The 26,232-nt window shown below is 39.6% G+C and overlaps 1 protein-coding gene across 1 annotated transcript in view; it reads left to right on the top strand.

The window, feature by feature from the left end:
• The window catches only part of TBCK (TBC1 domain containing kinase), a 171,199-nt gene that overhangs the window by 1,081 nt on the left and 143,886 nt on the right, over positions 1–26,232 (top strand). Inside the window, exons 2-3 of the mRNA XM_081105075.1 lie at positions 5,507–5,727; positions 15,562–15,634. Coding sequence (XP_080961201.1) covers positions 5,535–5,727; positions 15,562–15,634 — 266 coding nt within the window. The 5' untranslated portion in view covers positions 5,507–5,534. The remainder of the gene's footprint in view (positions 1–5,506; positions 5,728–15,561; positions 15,635–26,232) is intronic.

The following is a 26,232-nucleotide window of genomic DNA, read 5'->3' as shown; positions in this document are numbered from 1 at the left end:
TTATATTTTGGACCATGTGCTTCTTACAATGTTTTTAACCCCTCCACACTTTCACAAAGGACTTTCTGATTTATTTTGAGGAAGAGGTACATATGCTTTTGTCACTTAGTCCTTCCATGTTGTACTTTCTTCACCACGTATTCTCATTCTTTGTATGAGAAGCTTCCATTTCATTTCTATGCTTGAAGATGTTTCCCTTGGATCCCAGTCACTTTCTGTTTAATTTGAATAGATTCTATTCTAGTCCTTTTGTGCAGCTTCTTTTCTGGGCACATTCATTGAACTCTTGAGTAAGTTGCAATGATTTTTAACCCAACATCTTCTATTATTTGCTTTTCTCCTCTAAAGAAACTAAGATATGTGGGTGGTAATTTTATTTTTTAGTGGGTGGTAGTTTTATTTTTTATTTGTTTGCATAGCTGTATATTATCATGTTGCTGTTATGGTTGATAGTTTTGCTGGGTATAGAAACCAAATCTTCCAAGAATTCACCATCTTCTAACCTCCAGTGTTGTGCATGAGAAGATGAAAATGTCAGTCTGATCTTAATTTTTTGGTGCCAGAATTATTTGTTTGCTCTCAGAAATTATTAAATTTTTTAGTTATGCCTCATTTTTTGAAAATTTGTTATGATATATCTTTCTTAAATATATTTTTACTAGAGGCCCAGTGCACAAAAATTTGTGCACTGGGGGTGCGGGGGGGAGTCCCTTAGCCCAGCCTGTGCCCTCTCACAGTCTGGGACCCCTTGGGGGATAACCACCTGCTGCCTTAGACCCGCTTCCCAGGGGATCGGGCCTAAGCTGGCAGTCAGACATCCCTCTGGCAGCCCGTGAGCCCTCGGGGGATGTCCACTTGCCAGCGGGGAGCAGGCCTAAGCTGCAGTCGGCCTTAGCGCTGCTGAGGAGGCGGGAGAGTCTCCTGCCACCACCACTGTGCTGGCAGTCGTCAGCCTGGCTTGTGGCTGAGCAGAGCTCCCTCTGTGGGAGCACACTGACCACCAGGGGGCAGCTCCTGCATTGAGAGTCTGCCCCCTAGTGGTCAGTGTGTGTCATAGTGACCAGTCATTCCCAGTGGTTCTGCTGTTAGGGTCAATTTGCATATTATCCTTTTATTATATAGGATAGAGGCCTGGTGGGGGCCAGCTGGTTTGCCCTGAAGGGTGTTGTGGATCAGTGTGGGGGTCCCGTTGGGGAGCCTGGCCAGCCTGGGTGAGGGGCTGATGGCTGTTTGCAGGCTGGCCAAGCCCCCTAGCAGGGACCCTCACCCCATGGGAGTGTGGCCAGCCTAGGTGAGGGGCTGATGGCCATTTTCAGGCTGGCCACACCACCTTCAGGGTGGGGGTCCCTACTGGGGTGCCTGTCCAGCCTGGGTGAGGGGCTGATGGCTGTTTTCAGGCTGGCCACGCCCCCCTGGCCACCCAAGCTCCCAGCCTCTCCTTTTTTTCTTATTTTTCCTTTTTCTGGGATTTATTTATCTTCTATAATTGAAACTTTGTAGCCTTGAGCGTAGCCCAGGGCTGGCCAGGGCAGGTGGGAAGCTTGGCTTCCTCCATCACCGGGGGCAACCCAAGCCTCCTGCTCACTCCAGCTCCATGGCCGCAACCATCTTAGTTGGATTAATTTGCGTACTCTCTCCTGATTGGCTGGTGGGTGTGGCTTGAGTGTAGCAGAAGGATTGTTAATTTGCATGTTTCTCTTTTATTATATAGGATTAATTTTAGGGAGGAAGGGTGAGGGAGAGAGAGAGAGAAACATCAATGATGAGAAAGAATCATTGATCCACTGCTTCCTGCACACCCTGTACTGGGGATCGAGCCTGCAACCCAGGTATATGTCCTGACAGGAAATGGAATCATTACTTTCTGGTTCATAGGTCGATACTCAACCAGTGAACCACACCAGCCGAGCTATTATGATATATCTTGGTGTGAATTTATTCTCCTTGCAATGAACTTATTCAAAGGTGCTAGAATAAATGTCTCAGGTTAGTCTTTTTTCATTTATCCTCCTTGAAATTATAAGACTTTTTCATTTTAAGGTTTATGTTTCCCTTTATCTATGGGGAATTTTCCCCTATTCTGTTTTACTTTTATTCTCCTTAGTTTTTCTCTGATCTTTGTTTTGAAACTTATTAAGGTAATTCTTTGTTTGATTCGCATGCCTATTATCTTCTTGTATGCTTTTATCTATTTGCCTTTTTACTCTATGTTCTAAGCACATGTAATTTGGTAATCACATCAAGCACTCATTTAATTATTCTTTTTTCATATTTTCTCAATTTTCTTTGTTTACTTTTTTGCTTTTTATTATCAGATGAAGTTTATATATACTAAATAGTGTCAAATTGTGGTGCATAGTGATTCTACCAATTTCCATTCAGTTTCTTCATATCCTCCTAATATGTACTAGTGGTCCGGTGCATGAATTCATGCACATTGAAAGGAAATTAATTAGAAGAAATATTTTAATATTGCTATTTGCGCTTTCTCTATAATGGAAGTGTCAACCAAATTCACAATCGACAGTGACAGATTGAAACACACGCGTGCGATTGGCGCCAGCAAGAGCTTTATATGTATCACGCATGTGTGAGTCAACTTAGCCTTTTATTTATATAGAATAAACTTGCTTAATTAGAACTGCTTTCTGATTTAGCTAAACTTTTTCGAGCCCAGTGAAGCACCCCAACTTCTCTTTCAGGTAATTGTCAGCAACACAGTAAATATCAACACGAAGCAGATTATTATTGTAGATCACGCAGGGAGAGCAAAGGGTAAAATATTTAACTGCAGAATTGTTTCACTATATTCTGCGCAGTGAGAAAGCTTGAAGTCATTTTCAAGGTCAGCCATTTCTTACTTTTTTTTCAGTTGGGTCAAGTTTCTTAGCTTTCTAAATCTCTGTTTTCCAGTGAATGAAAAGAAAATAGGATTCCATTGAGTCTCCTATCTACTTACTCCAGGACTTCTGCGAGGATCAAATGAGATGAGGCAGGGAAAATGCTTGACAAACATTTGGTTGAACTGCACCTGGCTATAAAGCAGGTCAGGTTCCTGGGCTGAAGAAACTCCAAAGAGGCTAGTCACTAGGGAGAGGAAACAGGGCATTCCTACATGACGTTATTACCCGGTGCCCACAGTTACAGTTTCCGGGCTGGGCTCGGCTGGACTGTGGGCCGCATTTTGCGCCATGTTGTCTCAGCAGTGTTGGCTGCAATTTGGTGGGATGTCACTCCGGGGTGGTGGTGGGGCCTGTTTCCCACTTGCGGGAAGCCTAGTGTTGCTTTGTGGGTGCCAGGTCTGCAGTGCTGTTTCTCTGTAAATAGCCAGTGCATGTCACAGCAGCTCCTGCGTTGAGTGTCTGCTCCCTGGTGGTCAGTGTGTGTGATAGCAATTGGTCGGATGGTCGGACACTTAGCATATTAGACTTTTATATATATCATATTTTTAAAAAATATATTTTCCATACCTCCTGTTTTATGTAATGAGTGCAATATCTTCTCAAATCTTCCTAAATATATTAGAGTTGAATTTTGAATTTTTTAAAAATATTTTTTTATTGATTTCAGAGAGAAAGGGAGAGGGAGAGAGAGATAGAAACATCAATGATGAGAGAGAGAATCATTGATCAGCTTCCTCCTGCACGCCCCCACTTGGGATTGAGCCTGCAACCCGGGCATGTGTCCCTAGCCAGAATCAAACCTGGGACCCTTCAGTCCTCAGGCCAACGCTCTAGCCACTGAGCCAAACTGGCTAGGGCTGGATTTTTTTTATTTACAGAAGTTATTTTCGTTGCCTCTAGTGCAGATTTTTTTTTCTTGGTTTATTTTATTCTTTTCCTTTTGTTCTATAGTTTTTCCTTATCTATCTAGTGATTCCTGGACAGTTCATTATTTAAGAATTAAAGAAAGCTGTCTAGGAGCTTTACACATATGGACAGGATTATTGATTAACATACTCTGTTTTTGGATGGTTGAGTAGACAGATCTTAACTGGGGTCCTATAAGTTCCAAAATTAAGAGATCTATTTTGTCTGAATCTGAAGCCTCTGATCTTAAGGGGCTGGGAAAACTTCTTGACTGTGTTATAGGTTGTAACTTCCATCTTTCTGTTTCTTGTGATAGTACCCTTCCATATGCAAAATGCTTTACAGTATTTTCTTGAAATCTTTCATCAGCTTGTGGTTCTTTTCTGTTCTCTTTCTTGTTGTGAGTTTATATATTTCAAAACATTTTAATTCTTTTGATGAGGTTTCTGGGCAGTCATATATATGAGAAGTAGCCTATTACCTTAATTTAGAATTCCAGATTTTTATTGTGAAAGCTGAGAAGGGAAGATTGCAGTGCTTGATCAATAGAATGTCTTTTTAATGATACACCTGGGCAGGAGGGAAATTTTATTCAGGACCTTTTTTGTTATGGTTTCCTTAATGTAAGTCAGATTGATTTTGGAACAAGTTTCTTAATCTCCAGGCTGCTCTATTGCACAACTCTGAGGCACCATATGTTTTTGAGTCCATGCTAATAAGAACTCTCAGGATCTACACATGGAACATTTATCTCAAACCTGGTGGCAACAATATTTGTCAAGATTCTTAAGGGGACTAAAACAAATCACATGTAAAACACCCAGCACAAAAATGAAAATTGATTAGTCATTTAAGTAACATAGTGCCTTCTGTTATCTAGTTGAATTTTTACTACTATTAAGAGTCCTTGATTATTTAAAGTGTCTGGTTGGTATCTCTATTTCCTATTTCATGAATTGCTTCATCTATAAAAAGGAAAAATTCTTGGTAGTCTAGGGTTATTCAAGCGATAGGTAAAGAGAAGAGCCTTATTGAAATTAACATGCAGTAATGAACTACCTCTAAACTCAAAACTGCCAAGCATCATTGAAAAGGAAATGTTCTATCTTTTCCTTTGAATGCTATTGAAAGTGTTTGACTTAGATTTAGAACTGCAGTGTAAATTTCTGATTGGTAGTTTTTCTTCTTTGATATTATCTTGGAATTTTTAAACTTGACATCTTTTTACTTTGAAGTATTCAGATTGACATTTTCTCCAAGTTATATATTTACTTGAGGCCTGGACCACAAAATTCATGCATGGGTAGGGTCCCTAGTCCTGGCCTGCGATCAGGGCTGATTTTCCCCAGCTGCCGGCAGCCAGCCCCACCGCCTGTGCCCACCGCCACCCAATTCCCCATCAGGAGATTGGAGACTGCTGGCCATGGGGAGGGACTGAGAGGTTGGCTGGCAGGACCTGCATGCTGGGGGCAGCTCCTGTGTTAAGTGTCTGCCCCCTGCTGGTCAGTGTGCATCATAGCTGACTGGATGTTCCGCTGTCCGGTCGATTTGTATATTATGCGTGCGTGCGTGTGTGTGTGTGTGTGTGTGTGTGTGTATCTATATCTATCTATCTATATATAGTTAATCATGTTTAAGGTGAGAAAATACTGGTTTAATGTTTGGTTGATCTGTCAAAAAATTCTTTCCTTTTCCAGATTATCTTGGAAGATCTAGGACTCGGAGATGTTTCCCTTGAAGGATGTCGAAATGGGTGCCTTTACCTTCTTTGCCTCTGCTCTACCACATGATGTTTGTGGAAGCAACGGGCTTCCTCTCACACCAAATTCCATCAAAATTTTAGGGCGTTTTCAAATTCTTAAGACCATCATCCATCCAAGACTGTGCCAATATGTGGATATTTCTAGGGGAAAACATGGTGAGTTGTTATTTTTTCTCCATTCTGTGTTCTTTGTTACCTTGGTTAGGTTACAAATATACAATGAAAGTATGAAAAAGTCAGTACCTGTGTCCATGCGTGCCTTTGCCCTTCACTCCAGCCCAAACTCCTGTCAGTAAAAGCTCTAGTCACTTGAGGTTTCCTGACTACATTTGAAAGATTTATGGCATATTTCTCAGATCTGAGAACCAGGATTTTTAATTTTCTCTTTCAGGGAATCCACATATCCTTAAACATATTTATTCACCTCTGTAAAAAGGAAATGAATGTTTTAATGTTAGAAACTTTATACTTTATTGGACTGTATTTTATGATTGAAAGTAGTTTGGACTCTCTTTGAATCAAAAGGAGTTGCTAAAAAATTTTTTTTCAGAGCTGCAGTAGTTTTTTCACATAGGATTCCATGTAGAGAACTGACATAGAAAAGTTTAATCCTATTGGTTAAAAAGTTAATGTTTTACCAAGAAGATATTTACTTTCTTTTTAATAGTATAATGGGGTTCTTCCATATCCCATATCTTAATCCATTCAGGCTTCTATAACAAAACACCATAAACTGAGTAGCTTATAAAGAACAAACATTTATTTAGTTCTGGAGTCTGAAAAATCCCAGATCAAGGCACCAGCAGATCCCATGTCTAGTGAGGCCCATTTCTTCACTGATAGTCATCTTGTCACTATAACATCACATGATAGGAGAGCCAAGGGAGTTCTCTCAGGCCTCTTTTACAAAAGCACTAATCCAATTCATGAAGGCTCTGCACTTATGACCTACTCACCACCCAAAGGCTCTACCCCCAGACACCATCCATTGGGGATTAGATGTCAACCTATGGTTTTTAGGGGGACACAAATGCTCAATCTATGGAACAGGTACCAGTAAAGATGCTTATGGTAGCAATATTTTCTTTTTAATGATTGATTTTAGAGAGGGAGAGGAGGGGAGAGATAGAGACACAGAGAGAAAGAGAAACATCAATTTATCTTTCCATTTATTTATGAATTCATTGGTTGATTCTTGTATGTGCCATGACCGGGAATTGAACCCGTAACCTTGGCTTATCAGGATAATGTTCTAACCAACTAAGTTACCCTGCCAGGGCCATCATGGCAATATTTTTATTATTTTAAAATTATTTTTGGAAGCTTAATTGCATGCTGAGGTTCCATTTTTAAAAACTGTTTTAGCTGCATCTCAGTCAAATGTATTTAATTTTTCTAACAATAATTTTTAAAAGTTAATCTTATATACTTGCTGTTATTGAGCTTTTTTCCTATAAAAATGGCATTTTCATGTGTTTTAGCTAATATTAAAGGTTCTCAATAAATGCAAACTACATTTTCTTTATTTTATTTTATTTTTTTGCTGAAAAATAAGTAAAATGAGAGTTTCTAGTAGTTCAGACTATGCCTTAAAAATATTTGCTCTCACCAAAACCGGTTTGGCTCAGTGGATAGAGCGTCGGCCTGCGGACTGAAGGGTCCCGGGTTCGATTCCGGTCAGGGGCGTGTACCTGGTTTGCGAGCACATCCCCAGTAGGAGATGTGAAGGAGGCAGCTGATCAATGTTTCTTTCTCATCGATGATTCTGACTCTCTATCTCTCTCCCTTCCTTTCTGTAAAAAGTCAATAAAATATATCTTAAAAAAATATTTGCTCTCAAAGTTTTATAGACTTTGAGTAGAAAAATGTTTTTTCTAATAAATATAATTAATGGTTAATATTTATTGAGTGCCTATTATGAATTACACAGTATTCTAAATGTTTTAAATATTTTAATTTTATCCTCATTACATAACCCTGAGGTAAAATCTATTATTATTCTCATTTTACAGATTAGAATATTGAAACATAAAACAATTAAATAACTAATTAGGAACTTTTTGCATTTTTGTTGTTTAAAAAAGATAAAACTTAGTGCTAAAGTTTTTATTTAATAAATGGCTTTGATAACATGAATTAATGTTTAAAAATTTATAGATAACAACCTAGTTGGTTTGGCTCAGTGGTTGTTGTGTTGGCCTGTGGACTGAAGGGTCTTGGGTTCAATTCCAGTCAAGGGCACATAATTCAGTTGCAGACTCGTTCCCCAGCCCCATTTGGGGTGCATGTGGGAGGCGATGTGTCTCTCTCACATCAGTGTTTTTCAGGTTCTGTGTCTCTCTCTCCCTTCCACTCTCTTTAAAAATCAAGGGGAAAATTGCCTTGGGTAAACAACAAAATGATAGATATCATTTGGGACTTTTTACATGATTAAAAAATTGATATTGTCAATTCCTGAATGCCTCAAATACCCCCCTCCACCAATATACATCCAATTATAAAGTACAAATTCTAAAGAGTTTTTAGTTGTCAGGTTGGCCAAGTTCCAAAACCACTCTAGGAAAGTTTGGCAATATAGTATATACTCATTATCATCTGTAACTAGTGACCATAATTAATCTTGCTTATTTTGCATCTGCAAATTTGAAATCTGTCTTTCTTCACTTGTCTTCTCAAACTTTTGCCACTTTGCTCCGTCCTTAGGACATTTTCATTCTTGTATCCTCAAGTGCCCTTTATTCCTTTCCACTATGTCTGGAAGTCTGTTTGGAGCTTCAGTTCATGTAACTGGGGTCTTACCCTCTGTCCAGGCTTTCTTTTCTTGGGAAAATGACTCAATAGTTCTAGGTACTGATATTTCCTAAGTTCCTTCTTTTCCTTCCTTTATCTAAATGAGCCCCTGTAAATGCTGAACCAGGAAAAATCTTATTACACTAGAGGCCTGGTGCACAAAAATTTGTGCACAGTGGGGGTGGGGGGGCCCTCAGCCCAGCCTACACCCTCTCACAGTCCAGGAACCCTCAGGGGATGTCCTACTGACAGCTTAGGCCCACTCTCCATGACAGGGGTCCTCCAACTACGGCCCGCGGGCCACATGCAAATACAAATATTGTATTTGTTCTCGTTTTGTTTTTTTACTTCATAATAAGATATATGCAGTGTGCATAGGAATTTGTTCATAGTTTTTTTTTTAAACTATAGTCTGGCCCTCCAACGGTCTGAGGGACAGTGAGCTGGACCCCTGTTTAAAAAGTTTGAGGACCCCTCCTCCACGGGGAGTGGACCTAAGCAGCAGTCTTGCCTCCCTCTGCGGGAGGCAACTGGCCAATCGGGAAGGTGACACCCCCATCACGCCTCTGCTGCTGCAACTGCCAGCCGCTGCGGCTGCCTGAGCCTCGGCCCTCAGAGCCGCCACGGCTTGCCTGAGCCTCGGCCCAGCCCTCATTGCCTGAGCCTCGGGCCCTCACAGTGGCAGCCACCATCCGCGGCCTGCCTGAGCCTTGGGCCAGCCCTTGCAGCAGCAGATGCCATCCGCAGCCTGCCTGAGACTCAGGCAGCCGCTGCAGCTTTGTCTAGAAGGATGTCCAGAAGACATCTGCTCTAATTACTAATTACCCTTTTATTAGTATAGATAATTTTCCTGGGGATCACTATTGATGACTTTGCACAGGAACCTTTTTTTTTAGCTATCAATATCAGGTAGGAATGGATCCCCTTAGACAGTAATCTCTGTTAGGGCTGAAGCCAGCTCAACAATCTGGGTAGTCCCTTTAGGCCTATCCACCATCTTTCTAGTTACTCTGCTTCCCCTGCTTGCTCTGCTTCTAGATTTCGGCAGCCCTCTCTTCTAGGGTAACATAACTCATAGATATGTATAAAATTTGTACAGTTTAAATTTGGCTGCCTAGAATGAAAATATCAGTGGTTATCAAAAGATCAGGGAATTTGATTATCTTGTTTATATTGGCAGTGCTCATTGTCTTGAAAAATTGTATGTATAAGGACTAAATAACCGAATTGAAAATGTGTTTATGTAAGGGTCTGTTTGTTCCAAAGCATCCCAGGCATTTCAGTTGCATTTAATTTGAAAAATTTGGAAGTTTCTACTCAACAGTTTTATTTTTTTATTAATCTTCATCCAAGGATTTTTTCCCCATTGATTTTACTAAAGAGATTAGAAGGTAGGGGGAGAGAAAGAGAGAAACATATATGTGAGAGAGATACATCTATTGGTTGCTCCCGCACGAGCCCCCACCGACCAGGGTAGGAATCGAGCCTGCAACTGAAATACGTGCCCTTGACAGGAATCAAACCCAGGACAGAACCTTCAGTCCACAGGCCAACGCTGTAATCAATTGCCAAACCATCCAGGGCTCAACAGTTTCCTTACCGAATAAAGTTTTCAGTAATTTAACAACACATGATTTTGGTTTGGACTCCACTTAATTGCCTTATCAAAGAATTTTGGTTTGGATTTCTTTTCCGCCTTTATGCCGTTCTTGCTATGCAGATATCTTATATCTTGTCATTGTTATTCCCTCACTTCCCACCTTCCCCTTTGTATTTGGAGTCAGATGTGACATATGGTTTGTCTTAGTAACATTAAGTTTTCACACGTTGGATTAGCTCAGAAATCAGGCTTTCACTGTTTTCTATAGATCATTCAAAACAGAGTTCAAGATGATGTTAGTTTCTTGCTAACTCAGCAGGATTAAGTATTTAACCTCAAGAATAGTGGGCATTTTATTAGAATTTGAGATCTTTGTTTATAAAAGTAAAGTTGAGGAAAATATCTTCCTATCTAATAAAGAGGGAATATGCTAATTGACTACCATGCCCTCAAAGATGGCAGTGCCCATAGCTAATAAGGAGGGAATATGCTAATTGACTGCCACACCCTCAAAGATGGTGGTGCCCAGCCCCCTCAGCTCTGCCGGGGCGCCTGCCTCTGGAGTTCCCCAGTCCCACAGCCCCCCAGCTGCCCAGGGCCGGCCCAAGGCACAGACGAGCCTCAGCTGTCGGCTGCCCAGCTGCCCAGGGCCAGCCCAAGGTGCAGGCAAGCCTCAGCTGTCAGCTGCCCAGCCGGCCAGGGCCAGCCCAAGGTGCAGGCAAGCCTTGGATGGTGGCTGCCCAGCCGCCCAGCCGCCCAGCGCCACCCAAGGCTCAGGTAACCAGAGCCGGCCAAGGCTTGCACTGCCAGCAGTGGCAGCAACAGAGGTATGATGAGGGCATCGCCTTCCCCTGATCGCCGGGTCGCCTCCCACTCCTGAGGGCTCCAGGACTGTGAAAGGGGACAGGCCAGGCTGAGGAACTCCCCCGCTCCAGTGCATAAATTTTCATGCACCGGGCATCTAGTTAAAATATAAAAGGCAAATATAGCATGAAATACTTAAATTAACAAATTTAATGTTTTTCTTTTGAGATTGATATCTCATCAGTGTTTAGAAGCAGAGTAAAGATTGTAAATTGTAATGCATCCCAGTTTATTTGAAATTTGTTATCCAGAAATATTTTGGTTGTTGCTAGTGAAATCATTTTAACTAATAGATTTTGAAATTCAGGTAGAGAATAGTAGAATTGTTAAGGACTGACAACATAATTTATTCTGTATTTCTAGCTGCATATAATTTTAATTGAAGTGTCTATATCAGTTCAGAGTTCCTTCAGAGTAACAGAACCAATAGGATATATTTGAAGATATTAATTTGTAGGAATTGGCATATGTGATTTTAGAGGAGGGATGGGTAAGTCTTCCTTAGAGTAGCTTCTTCTCTGTTCTTGGGCCTTTACTACTGATTGAATCAGGCTCACCCAGATTATCTAGGATAATCTTACTTACTTAAAGTAAACCTATTAGAGATTTTAATCACATATAAAATACCTTCATGGTAACACCTAAATTTGAATAACTGGAGGCTATATGCTAGCTATCTTGATTCAGAAAACTGACTATCACAGTGACCTAGTGACAATACTGTTTCTTAAGCATAGAATTATTTTTGTCAGTTGCACCATATAAATATTTTTTTAAATATTACATTTAAAAGGTAATGCGCTAGTCTCAGTTTTTATTGTGAATAACAAAAGAATGATGCAATAACTGTCCTATATAATAAAAGTGTAGTATGCAAATTTTCCCCTCAACCAGAAGTTCATCCAGGAGTTTGACCAGGAGGCAGGGCCGGCTGGGGGAAGGGAGCGAGGCCCTGGCCAGCCAGTGGTGGTGGCTACAGGAGGTCCGGCCAGCGGCAGCAGCAGGTGGCTGGGAGAAGGGAGGGAGTACTGGGCCAGCAGCTGCTAGGGACCCTGCCAGTGCACGAAATTCATGCACTGGGCCTCTAGTATTCTAATAACTTTTCTGATTACCTGAACACATTTACAAATTACCTTTTTGTTAAAAAAATTATTTTTAATTTTTCTTTTAGTCCTCTACTTATTCAACTCCTTTATTATTTTTCTTGCTTAATATTGTGCTCTCTTCAATTTCTTATCATTGATTTCAAACATAAAATTCAGGCTGTATGTACAACATAGTGATACTTGGCATTCATCAGATATTTGTTAGAAGAAATATTATTTCACAGTTCTTATATGTTCTCTTTAAAGTTCATCTTAGTGTTACATTTGTTTTTTATAAATATTGCTGCTACATTGCTGACCTATATTTGGTACATGATTCCTCAATATTTTTGTCATATTTTCTGTGAAACTATATTGTTTTTATAACAAACAGAAGTTATTTTCAAACAGCAATCCAGAGTTTCAGGATGAAAACTCTCTAATGATTTCTTGGAAAAACTGGATTGTATTGGAAACAGTGTTTTGCTATATACTTCATTACCTCTGGACCTGTAAGTCTATTTCTTTCACCAGGTAGGGGAAGTTTTCTGTCATTATTTCTCCAAATAGGTTTTCAATATTTTGCTCTCTCTCTTCTTCTGGCACCCCCATAATTCAGATGTTGGCACGTTTGAAGTTGTCCTAGAGGCTCCTTACACTATCTTCATATTTTTGGATTCTTTTTTCTTTTTTTCTTTTCCGGTTGGGTATTTTTTGCTTCTTCGTAATTCAAATCTTTGACTTGGTTCTTGCGATCCTCTAGTCTGCTTTTGGATCTCTGTATAATATTCTTTATTTCAGTCAGTGTATGCTTAATTTCTAGTTGGTCCTTTTTCATAACCTCGAGGGTCTCACTAGACTTATTGAGGGTCTTACTAAATTTATCGGCGGTTTCTAGAAAATTCTTGAAAAACCTTACAACCGTGGTTTTGAACTCTATATCCAGTAGTTTGCTTTCCTCCATTTCTGTCATTTGTGACCTGTTTCTTTGTCTCCGCATTTTTTATGCTTCCCTGTGTTGATGGAGTGGCTTTGTGTGCTAGGTGTCTATAGGACCCAGTGGCTCAGCCTCCCCAAATACCTGAGGTGGACACTCTTGGTGCACCCCTTTGTGGGCTGTGTGCACAGTCTTGTTGTAGTTAAGCCTTGATTGTTTTAGGTGTCACCGGGAGGAATTGCTCTCCAGGCCAGTTGGCTGTGAGATTCACCTGTGTCTATGGTGGGAGAACTTCTGTGCTGGAGACACCCTTATGGGGCAAGACTTGCTTCAGTGGGGCTTTGGTGCTCACTGAGTCTGCTCCCTGAGTGTGTCCCTTATGGATCTGAGGAGTTGTAATCTGGATGGTCCCACTCTGACCACTGGGTACATTGGCACTTGGATCTCTAAGGAGGTGCTAATTTTGCCTCTGCCTGAGGCTACCCAGCAGGAGCTACAGAGAGATCTGCAGATTCCTCTTCTTTGTTTGGGATTTGGAGGGGCCCAACTGTTAAGCAGTGCAATCTGCTGTGGGGCCTTGGGCCTTCTTTTGGATGCTCTAGGTCTCTCTGACCCAGCTGCAGTTTGTTAGGTAATTTTAGATTGCAAAGGGCCAGGTCATTCATATGCAAAAGCCTCTGTGCACAGCTAGGGTGGGGCAGGGTCTCAGGGAATCAACAGGGCAGAGCAAACAGCTATGGCTGAGCCTCAGCCCTGACCTATGAGGTACCGGGTCTCAGTGTCCCGCGGTAATCGCTGCAAGCACCTCTGAGAGAAAGCCGCCCTCGAGTTCTGCTCGCTACCAGACAGTTCAGTTTCTCCCCGTATGAGTCTGGGTCCCCAGAGACTCCCCCAGAACTGGAGTCAGGTCCGTGGGGAGCTTCTGTCTCCCTCCTGATTGAAGAAGACAACCACGTCCTCAGTTGCCAGCCCTTTCCACGTGCACCTCCGTACCTCTGCACTTTACTTCCGATCCTCCTCTGAGTGTCAGTGTGCTTTTTTCTTTCCTTCTAGTTGTAGAATTTCCACTCAGCCAGCCTTCCTGTGGTTCTGGATGATGTCTGTTTTGTCTTTTAGTTGTATTTTTGAAGTGGTTGTGCGAGGCAGCAATTTCCGTGTTTGCCTATGCTGCCATCTTGGTTTCTTCCTGAAAATGATAGCTTTTATTTAGAGCATTTTTAATTTTAGTGTTTCAGCCCATTCTGTATGATGCCACCATCTCAGAGAGTTTCAACTTCCAAGATCTGACTATTCCATATCCTGCCCTCACATTTCACTTGACTACCTGTATGTATATCATTTCCCATTTCTACTCCCCCATGTAAGACCAGACCTTGAACTAATTGTTACCGAGTTAATTCCTTTTACTGGATTTCCTACTCTGAAATTCTCCTTTCCCGTCTTCTATCTCATTTTTCTACCTTTGCTACTTTTTATTTTCACCACACCTCTGTGTGATTTTCACTATTCCTTGTCTCATTGCACCTTCACTTTTTTTTTTTAAATCCTCACCTGAGGATACTTTTCCATTGATTTTTAGAGGGAGTGGAAGAGAGAGGGAAAGAGAGAGAAACATCACATCAGTGTGAGAGAAACGCATCTTTGGTTGCCTCTTGCAAGTGCCCTGACCTGGGCCCAGGCCAGCGAGGAACCTGCATCCAAGGTCCTTGCCCTTGACCAGAATCAAACCTGGGATCCTTAGGTCCACAGGTCAACGCTCTATCTGCTGAGCCAAAATGGCTCGGGTGCACCTTCACTTTTTTATCTTTGCCATCTATATTTTGTGATAACTTTCTTTCTTATCTAACCTTGAATCCACTTTGTATGGATGTTCACAGTATTGCAATTTCTTTTAAACCCTTAATCTCTTCTGAAATAACCTTATTAAAACCCCATCCACTTGTAAGCCTCGTTGTACTTTTCTCTTGTTCTTCTTATATTAATTCGTTTACAAATATACATACATTTGCTACTATGTCAGACAAGGTGTTAGTTACTAAGGTTACTGATGAAGGAAAAAGTATAACCCTCAGAACTGTGCTATCTCATTCATAGATCTGTTAGAAAATAAAATTACATCATAATATTGATTGTGCCTAACAAAATTTTTATTACATAGTTTAGAAGGCCCCAGGATATTACAAACAATCCCACGTCACTTTTCTGTTCTTTCTCTATAGTCATGATTCAGAATATTTCTACTTTTCTCAAGTTCCTGCACTCAATTTCACAGACCTTTTGTTGGACCCAGGCTATGAAAATAATCTGTTCCTAGCTTCTAATTTTCCCTTCCCTTCAAAATTTTTTTATATCTTTACCCAACCTTTTCCTTCTCCTAGTCTATGTCAGAGGAAGGCTCACTTTTTTCCAAAGGTTAGCCTTTCTATCTATTTTTCCTGATGTGTTTTCCATGGGAGAAAAACACAAGATGAAAAAATATTATTTAATGTATTGTTTTATTACACATTGATCCTGTTATTATACATATTTGGTAATTATGTAGTTAGTATAGAGTTTGAAAATCTCTTTTAAAATATCATTTGTACTATATGTCAATATATTTAGTGAGATGTATTATTTTGTTATTAAAATGTATAAAGTGTTGTAAAATGTTAGTAAAATGTTATTAAAATATGTATATAACATATAAAATGGATTTGTTTTGTTTTATTCAGAGAGACTGGTGGTAGTGGCTGAACACTGTGAACAGAGCCTAGAAGATTTACTCCGAGAAAGGAAACCTGTGAGGTACTATATAATATCAGGAAAATTAAATGAAAAGCAGAAGTTAGCAAATAAAAAGCCATTTTAACTAGTAACGGCAATGTTTTAGTTTCTTCTATTATTATGATAAAACCCAGGTGCAGATATTCATTTAGGGAAATTTAATTCATAGACCTCATAGAAATTTATCATTGACATTATCCAGTGTTCAACTTTTGTGAAGTAGGCATTCTCTGAAGCACTTGACAAAAAATTCCTATGGAGAATATATGTGACAATTTGAAATCTTTTTAGTACTAAGCAGTTCTGTAGCTGAGATTAAGAGTATTTTCCTGAAAGGGGTACTTGGTAACTTATACAGGATACTAGTATTCCTAGGGACACAATGAACTGTATTATTTTCAGACCCTTTTGAAGAGTATAGAAAAATAATATTATGGCTTGGGTGAAATTTAATGCAACAGTTTAAATTCAATTATTTCAAGACTTAGTATATTTATTTTCTATTTCAGGCATTCTTGGCAAGAAGAGCATATGGTCTAAGTTTTATTATAAATATTCTATTAAATGAGCTTCTTCACAGATTTTTTTGAAAATATCTTAAAATTATCAAAAATATTTTTTTAATGCATAAATAGAAAGCTATACCAAACCAATGAAAAGTGCTTTCCAAGAGTCTTTATAGGATTATAATTATTCTAGTTTAAAATTATTATTTTTAGTGAATACTTTTTAACTGCTGCTCTGTTCTAGTTGAAAATAAATCTTTCTCAAGGGAAAAAATATGTATCTTACTAAATGGTAGTAATTTAATAGAAGTAAAAGAAATAAATTGAATAAAAGTACTTTCAGTGCTCCTTTAAATGATTTGGTTTTAAGCAGTCTTTGGCATGAAACATGCAGTTATCAAGTATATTATTACCTTACTTGCTCCTTTAGAAAAGTCTAATCTGACCATAGGAATTAAAAGTCATTTTTCTATATACTTAGAAGTAACTCATGCTCACTTAGTAAATGTGTTTTATAATTATAATTCTTGCATGTCACACATTTTTTATTTTCTTTTTAAGAATATATTACTCTTTGATCACCAGTTTAAGTTTATACTTTATAGGCTACAGATGCTGTGAAAGATATTTAATGTTAAATTGAAAACCAATTGTAACCACATCTTTATGGAAAAAAAAAACACACTTTATTTTAATTCAGGCTGGATTAAATGAGAATAAAAATTTATAATACATTATATATGATGAAGAAACCTCTAACTAGCTCAGGGGTGGGCAAACTTTTTGACTCGAGGGCCACAATGGGTTCTTAAACTGGACCGGAGGGCCGGAACAAAAGCATGGATGGAGTGTTTGTGTGAACTAATATAAATGCAAAGTAAACATCATTACATAAAAGGGTATGGTCTTTTTTTTTTTTAGTTTTATTCTTTCAAATGGGCCGGATCCGGCCTGCGGGCCGTAGTTTGCCCACAGCTGAACTAGCTAGTCAGCTTTGGACAATTCTCTTAATCGTTTACCTTATCTGCAAAACAAGGAGTTTCACTTGATATAGGGATCATTCTAAAGGACATTGTTGTCAACTTTATATTGTATTTAATATGCATTACATTTGATAATATAATATTTACCAGTTGCCTTTATAAGTACATATTTTTATGTTTTCTTATACCAGTACTAGAGGCCTGGTGCATGAATTCATGCACCAGTTGGGTCCCTCGGCCTGGCCTGTGGGATTGGGCTGAAACTGGCTCTCTGACCCCCAAGGGGTTCCAGATTGCAAGATGGTGGAGGCCCGGCCGAGGGACCCCACTGGTGCACAATCGGTTCCGGGAAGGGATGCAGTAGGTTGGCCAGCTGGGGAGGGACTGCTGGAGGGCTCTAGGGCATGTCTGGCCCGTCTCGCTCAGTCCCAATCAGCTGGACCCCGGCAGCAAGCTAACCTACCAGTTGGAGTGTCTTCCCCCTGGTGGTCAGTGCACATCATAGCGACTGGTCGACTCTCTGCCCCCTGGTGGTCAGTGCACATCATAGCAAGCGGTTGAGTGGCCTTAGCATATCATTAGCATATTACGATTTGATTGATAGAACGGCTGACCAGACACTTAGCATATTAGGCTTTTATTAGATAGGATACATATTAAAGTATTATTGTCCTTTAAATGGTAGATTTCCTGACAGAAGAATCTATGACAAATCTAAGTGTAAAATCATAGTGCTGTAATTTAAAAGGATAAATTGTTATAGAAACTCTATTTTATGATCCAGCAATCCTACTCCTAGGTAGAGGATCTGCTCAAATTCTGGGCCCTAAGTAACTCATTTGCCTCAGTCTAGTCTCTGCCTTGCCTTGGTACTTAACCAAGAGAAAGGAAAAATACATGACTACCAAAATATTTGCACAAGAATAATCTCAGAAACATTATTCATAGTAGCCCCAAACTAGGAAGAACTCAAATGTCCATTAGTGGGAGAGTGGGGTAAGCAAATACGGGTATATAAATCAACAGTACTGATATTTGCAACAACATGATGAACCTTAAAATTATTATGCTGTGCAAAAGGAGCCAGACACAATAGATTATATTCTTCTATATATGTGATGTTCTAGAAAAATCAAAACTCATCCATGGTGGTAGATATAAAAATAGTAGTTGGGGGAAGGGGTAATAGAAGAACTTATTTAAATAGCATTGAGGGACCGAAATGTTGTAATGGAAATTTTTTACTTTTTGATCAGGGTATTACATGGTATATGTTTTTTTTAAAACATGTCAAAACTCACTGAGCTATCCACCTAAGATATGTACATTTCACCTATGTAAATTATACCTTTTTTAAAAAAATGCTTTTATTGATTTCAGAGAGATGAGGAGAGAGGGAGATAGAAATAGAAATATCAATGATGAAGGAATCATCTATTGGCTGCCTTCTACACACCCTCTACTGGGGATCAAGCCCAAAATCTGGACATGTGCCCTGACTGGAAATCAAACCATTACCTCCTGGTTCATTGATCGATTCAACCACTGAGTCACCCAAGCTGGGCTATATCTTCTTTTAAAAAAAAGTTTAAGTTATTTTTTTTACTGTAAGAAAGCCACAATATTATGTTGTTAATTAAGATGCTTGATCCAGTGGCATACTTCTGTGTATTTCTTTGTTTCTATAAGGAGAAATAATTTGAATTAGTTATTGCTTCTTAACAAATTACCACAACACTTAGTGGTTTAAAACAGCTATAAACATTTATTATTTCATACAATTTCTCTGGGTCTGGAATTCATAAATGGATTAACTGGGTTATTCTAGTTCAGGATCTCATGAGGTTGCCATCAATATATCAGTTGGGACTGTAGTCATCTGAAAGCTTACTGGAGTCAGATGATCTATTTCTAGAGATAGCTCATTCATTTTGTGCCAGTTGTTGATAGGAGGCTTTAGTTCCTCCCTGTCTAGATGGCCTTTCCACAGTCTCTTGGCTATCTTCGGAGCCTGGTGGATAAGAAATAATGTTCTCATAATTACTCAGTATTCATTTATGGTATTTGGGGCAGAAGAAAGGAAGTACTTTACCCTATGAAGAGAGAAGGTAGAGGAGAGTATCCAGAAGTACTAGAGCGGAATAGGGTCTCCACAGACATAGCTGTGCTACTATCCGAATTGCTCTGTATCGGAATTGATGTTACTCATGGTCTTGTTTTCTCAGCCATTCCAAAGGACTTCGAAACTACTAGAGTAGTTTTCTGATCATCAGGATGGCAAACTGTAGTATGTTTCTTCTGATCTCCACGTTTTCCTCTCTGTGCATATATGTTCTTCCTTTACTTATTAAAAGAACTGAGTCGGAAAAGAGAAACTGGTTACTCAGAAGAGATATTTCCGTTTTCATTGTTTTACCTCAACTCTGTCCTTTTGGTTTTTTTACTTTCACTTGTACTATAAAAGGATAAAGTTGATGGATAAGCATGTTTTGCCAATAAGAATAAATCCATTAGCTTATGAAATGTTTTATTTTTCTGTGTTCATTATCCTTGTTTTAGAGATGATAAATCTCATAACAGTGAACACCAATAGTTTCAGTAGTGTAAAGGTATAAAGAAGCCACCTTCTTCAGTGCCTTTGTATATGTCTTCATGAGGATAAAATGTTATAGGTGAAAGCATATTCTTTGAGCAAGTAGATAAACATGAATAGGGTTAAATGCAAATTTCATATTGTCTTTCATGCCATTTACATTTTACAACAGTCTTTTTCATTTATTTAAAATAGAGCATACAGCCCTGACCAGTGTGGCTCAGATGGTTGGGCTTTGCCCTGTGCATTGGAGATTGGGGAAGGGTGGAGCGGGGGTTGCTGGTTTGATAACCAGTCAGGGCACATGCTTGGGTTGCAGGTTCCATCCTGGTGACGGGCATGATGGAGGGAGCCGATTGATGTTTCGTTCTCACATAGGTGTTTCTCTTTCTCCCTCTCCCTTGCCCTCTCTCTAAAAATCAATTAAAATATTAAAAAAATAAAAGAACACGCAGTAACTTTTATGTATATATATTCATGTAATATATATATATATGTATATATATATATATATAAATTTTTGTAAATAAAATACTATTTTTTTCAGCATTATGGTCATAGACTAAAATTCAATATTTTCCTTGTTCTTTTTGGAATGCTACATTCAGCACTTACTGTCTTTGAGTTGAAATGTATCTGTCAGGGTCAGTTTTAAGTTGTTAGCTGATCCATCCACCTAAATTAGCTTTGTGGAAAACTGATTGACTTTCCACATATTTGGATTGCATTAGCCTCCAATAACAGAGCAGGTTTCATGTGCAGAGTTGATGTGCTGAAATTTTAATTAATTCTATAACCTGTTTATGGAAAGTGAAAAGATGTTCTTATGGCTTATAAATCACTTCTTTCCCCAACTGCCAAAAGTAAACACCCTGCACCTGTAAAAAAGGCTGATGCAGAGTAAACAGGAAATATATTTAGATGGGATTGCAATTTGAGACCCATGAATTTTACTTGTTCATCTGCCTCTATTGCAAAACTGTAAGCTGCTAGTTGTCTGGTAGTTATTTACAGTTGATTGTCTAAACTTAAACATCATTCAAGATGTATACCTTACTGGATTTACATTTTAACATCTGGAGGTTTCAGGTCCTACTAGAAAATTAAGCATTCTCTCTTTTTATAATTTTAATGGCTGTAGAACCCTTTCAAGAATTCATGTTATCCAAACTGTATGACCTGGAAGTATTATTGAGTCAGTCTTTTGTAAAAAAATTTATTTGTGTAGATAGTTTGATAACCTGGTTTGAAAGAGAAAACTCCTCACCATTTTTTAAGAGTCTACTCAAGCCTGAATATGAATAATTAATAATTAGAGAATGCTGTTCTCCTTTTAATTTTTTTTAATGTTACTTGTTCCAGAGTTCAATTTTGTCAATATTTCTCTCCAGTTTTAGTTAACTGATCAAAATTATTTGTTGGAAACATAGAGGCATGGAATTAAGTTAAGCTCCTATAACCAGTAGGTTTCTAGAAAAAAACTAAAGTGTTTAGAAGATTTGTTTGAAAATCATTTCCTCTTTGATGCCTGTGAATATATGCTTAATTGCTACCCTAAGCCAGATTCAAGATACTGAAAAATGGAGAAATGTAAATCTCAACTCCTTTCTGAAAGATTTTCCAGAGAATATTAAAAAACAGATACATTTTCATCACTCTTATTAAAGGAAGCATGAGGAAATGGTTGGCTTTTTATGTGTAGGTGCTATTTAGAAAGCATTTTCCCTTTCTGTTTCTGTTATGCAGAGCATGTACTTCTGCTTAATCTATAAACATGCCAGCAAGTGTAGTTCATAGACAGATAGTCAGCAGAATTTTGGCACATACAAGAAAGTTTCTGCATTGTCCTTAAATTTGCAAGTGAAGAAGGGTGAGTAGTGCAGGTATGTTTCTTTAATAAAATGTAGTTTGTCATATGTTTTTAGGGTTATGGTTCTGAAAATTTACCAGAGAATGTTCAGCATTGCAGAAGTTGTACATGGAGACTTTGATGGGAAGCAGGCCTAGCCTGTAGCTGTTCACTAGCTTATTGGAAAACATGGTCTGACTTAACTCAGATGAGTAAGTTTTACTTGACCCTATTAAAAGATTGCCTACTCACAGAATTAGATATTCAAAGAATTTGGACACATTGTAGAATGCAGTCCAGAACTGGATAATGAGCCACATGGCATAGTCATCGGAAATAGTAGTATTCTTATATTTTTTTTTAATATATTTTATTGATTTTTTACAGAGAGAAAGGGAGAGAGATAGAGAGTCAGAAACATCGATGAGAGAGAAACATCGATCAGCTGCCTCCTGCACATCCCCCACTGGGGATGTGCCCGCAACCCAGGCACATGCCCTTGACCGGAATCGAACCCGGGACCTCTCAGTCCGCAGGCCGACGCTCTATCCACTGAGCCAAACCAGTTTCGGCGATAGTAGTATTCTTTTTAGGATGTTACCTGATGGTGGAAGTTGAGGCACATTTTCTTTCTTCAAGGGTCCTAGTTCCAAAGTGCATTTGAAATTATTGCTGTGTAGTCAAGTAACTTAGAGATTTATATAATTGATATATATTTTTCTTTCTATTTTATTGTTTTGTCTAAAGAGAGAAAATAATACCAAAAGATGCTCTTTTCCCAGGCTTGGAATCCTGCAGCTACCTTTTGCATTCTCCCTCTCCGGTATCCTATATGCTATTCATTGTCAAGTATTGTTAATACAGTCTTGATGCTATTTCTTGCATCTCCGCTGTCCTCTACAATCTTTAGTTTAGCTCTTCATTATCAAATAGCCCGACTATTGCATGGCAACTTTCTCCTAACTGGTCTTCCTGCCTTTAGTCTTTCCATATTCCAATCATTCCTACTTACTTCTAATATATTAATATTTTTAAAAATCAGTTCATTCCCTGCTCAAAAACATTTGGCTGCTCTCGATTTTGTGTGTGTGTGTGTGTGTGTGTGTGTGTGTAGAAAATTCATTATATAGTCATCAGACATGACTTCAGTCTAATTCTGTATTTCCAAATAGTGTCTAAATTGTACAAGTAGTTTTTATTATTACCAATATATACTTGAGAAGATTGAGTGCCAGAGAATTGAAATATACTACAAGAACTGTGCTAACTTTTTGCCCAACAGCGTATTTTCATGCCTTAGCATAATGTATAGCACTTGTTCAAGGAATTCACTTAACTCACTCTGTAACCCTCTATACCAGTGGTTTCAACCTTGGCTGCACATTAGAATCACCTGGGCATCTTTTTAAAATCCTGATTTCCGGGCCTCATCCTCCAGAAATTCTGTTTCTTTGTTACTAATGTTGTGGCCCCACCCCATAACAAAGAAACAGAAGTTCCGGAGGATGAGGCTCAGAAATCAGGATTTTAAAAAGATTCCCAGGTGATTCTAATGTGCAGCCAAGGTTAAGAACCACTGCTCTATACTAAACCACTGAATCAAAGCAAAAATTGTGTTTCCCTTCTCCAAATTTCTTTATTATATTGGATCTCTTTAGTTGCAAGGTAACTTTCCCCTTCTACCTTGTAATAGTTTGCCTGCAATTATAGAATTAAGAAAAGTATGGTATATCTTCCCTAATTAACTATACCCTTTGGCATGTATACTATAATTTTTCATTTTTCTGTGTCCTAAAGAATAACTTCTTATAAGAATTTGTGTATAGTTAATGTGTTGTAAATTAATTTGAATGAACTAATTGTTTTTAGTTTAGTCACACAGTTTGAATTCTACTTCCCTATTAACTTTCTTTTAAATCATGTGCCATAATTTTATTTCCCAGACAAATGACTTTTGGTGAAAATATTTTGCAATTGTTACTTTGGTAATTTGTTAATGATTTTCTTGAAAATTTTTAAAATATTTTTATTGTTGGTACTATTACATATATCTCCATTTCTCCCCCCCTCCCTCCCATTGCCCACCTTCACCCAATCCCCGCCCCTCCTGCCCTCCCATCACTCACTGTTGTCTGTGTATATGGGTTATGCATATATGTTCTTTGGTTACTCTCTTCACCTTCTTTCATCCAGTGCCCACTCCCCTCCCCTCTGATAACTGTCAGTCTGTTCCATGGGAAATAATTTTTCTTTTTAAAAACAGAATGATTAAAGGAAACAACTTGTTGACTTCCATTCTCATCGTTCTGGGGAAGAATGCACTTCTAATTTCATTCAGGTTGTTGGCAGAATTCAGTTCCTTACAATTGTAGGACTGAGATTCCTGTTTACTATCTTGATTACTGTCCATTGGAAACTGCTCTCAGCTTTTAGAGGCCATCTGCAGCTCCAAAACTAACAATGGAGAATCTTGTTCATATCACATCTCCCTCATGCCAGGAATCTCTCATTTCCTCTGTCTCTAACCTTTAGATATAGATTTCAAGGACTCATATGATAAGGCCAAACTCACCCAGACAACCCCCATTCTTAAAGTCAGCTGTGCCATATAACATAATGTGATTATGGGAGTAAAATTCATCATATTTAGAGTTGGTGGTTATGCAAGGTGCATATCAGGGAGCAAATATCTTGGGGACCATCTAAGAATTCTGCCTATCACAGTTTATTTAGTAAAAATTTGGGGAAAGTTTTTAGTGTCTTAACAAGTTTGATCTTTGGTTTTCTTGTTTGTATTAGTAAGTCATTGTGGCTGAGATGGTGGAAACTGTAGTGCAAGCATGTCAAACTCCAAGGCTAACACAGGCCAAAAAAACAAGGTTTAAGTTTATGTGAGCCACAAAAAAAACAAAAGCTTCAATTTTCATAGAAACGTAAGTTTATTTCAATAGAGACATTCTGAATACAAAGGGCTGAAATAAATGAGTAATCGTTAACATAAAATAATAGAACATTTTAATAAAAAATATTACTTTTGAACATTAACTTACCAGACACTGAATAACTATACAAATTAATAAGCATAAGACAAATAAACCTATTTTTCTTGTTCTCCGAAAGTGAAATATTTTCTGTTGTGCACACCAAAGAAGTCAGTACAAGACTAATGACATGGTAATCGGCTGCTAAAATATTCACTGTTAGTATTAATGGAGAGAAATGGTGCACCTGAACGTAAGGGAAATGAATGCAACACGATTATAGTAATTAGTCATTAGCGAACATTGTGGTTCGTTATTAATAACTAGGGGCCCGGTGCACGAAATTCGTGCACTGGGTGTGGGGGGGGGGGGGGGAGAGTGTCCCTCAGCCCAGCCTGCCCCCTCTCACATACTGGGAGCCCTCAGGCGTTGACCCCCATCACCCTCCGATCGCCTGATCGGCCCCTTGCCCAGGCCTGACGCCTCCGCCAGAGGTGTCAGGCTTGGACAGGGGACCCCCATCTTCCCCCGATCACTGGCTCTGGCCCCCACCCAGGCCTGAGGCCTCTGGCCCAGGAATCATGCCTGGACAGGGGACCCCCATCTCCCTCTGATCGCTTGTTCCACCCCCCGCCCAAGCCTGACGCCTCTGACCCAGGCTTCAGGCCTGGGCAAGGGGACCATCATATCCCCCCAATCCCCGGCTCCGCCCCCCACCCAGGCCTGATGCCTCAGCCAGAGGAGTTGACCCTCATCACCCTCCGATCACCAATCAGGATCGGCCCCTTGCCCAGGCCTGAGGCCTCTGGCAGAGGTGTCAGGCCTGGGCAGGGGACCCCCAGCTCCCCATGGTTGCAGGCTCCGCCCCTGCCCAGGCCTGACACCTCTGGCCTAGGCGTCCGGCCCGGGCAGCGGGGACCTGCAGTGGCAGCGGGGGGCGCCGCGATTGTGGGCTTCGCTTTAGGCCCAGGCAAGGGACCCCTAGCTCCCGGGACTGCCAGCTTCGACCGTGCCCAGCTCCCATCGCTGGCTCCACCCCTACTTCCTGCTATCACTGGCCAGGGCGGCAAAGGCGCCTGATTTTCCGATCATGGCTGGGGGGGCAGGGCAAAGGCAGCCCCAGGGCCGCCTTTGCCCTGCCCCCCAGCTCTTAGCTCCCCCCTGGGTTTCAGATCACTGTCAGTGGCAGGGGGCTTCTTCCTGCTTTCCCTTTCGCCTCCCTGCATTGTGCCTACATATGCAAATTAGCCGCCATCTTGTTGGCAGTTAACTGCCAATCTTAGTTGACAGTTAACTGCCAATCTTAGTTGGCAGTTAATTTGCATATAGCCCTGATTAGCCAATGAAAAGGGTATCGCCGTACGCCAATTACCATTTTTCTCTTTTATTAGTGTAGATTATGTATAACAGGATATTATAAAAGTTAAGTTACAAAATTTAGTTACAAAGCATTATATTGGCTGGGCCGCAAAAATATTCATTGTGGACCGTATGTGGGCCATGGACTGTGAGTTTGACATGCTTGCTGTAGTGTGTCAGGAGTCACCAAACCCACTCCCAGCTTCAGTGATTCACTGGAAGCAAGCAGGGGATTCACAAGTCATTGAACTAATTGGTTACATTGTACTCATTTTGTTATAGCAAAAGTGTCCAAAGTAAAATCAATAAAGGTAAGAAAAGTGGGGCTAAGTATGGAGGAAAGCAGGA

The sequence above is a fragment of the Myotis nattereri genome, assembly GCF_964212035.1.
Source record: "Myotis nattereri genome assembly, chromosome: 1".
NCBI classification, from domain to species: Eukaryota; Metazoa; Chordata; class Mammalia; order Chiroptera; family Vespertilionidae; genus Myotis; species Myotis nattereri.
This window is presented reverse-complemented; position numbering and strand designations above follow the sequence as displayed.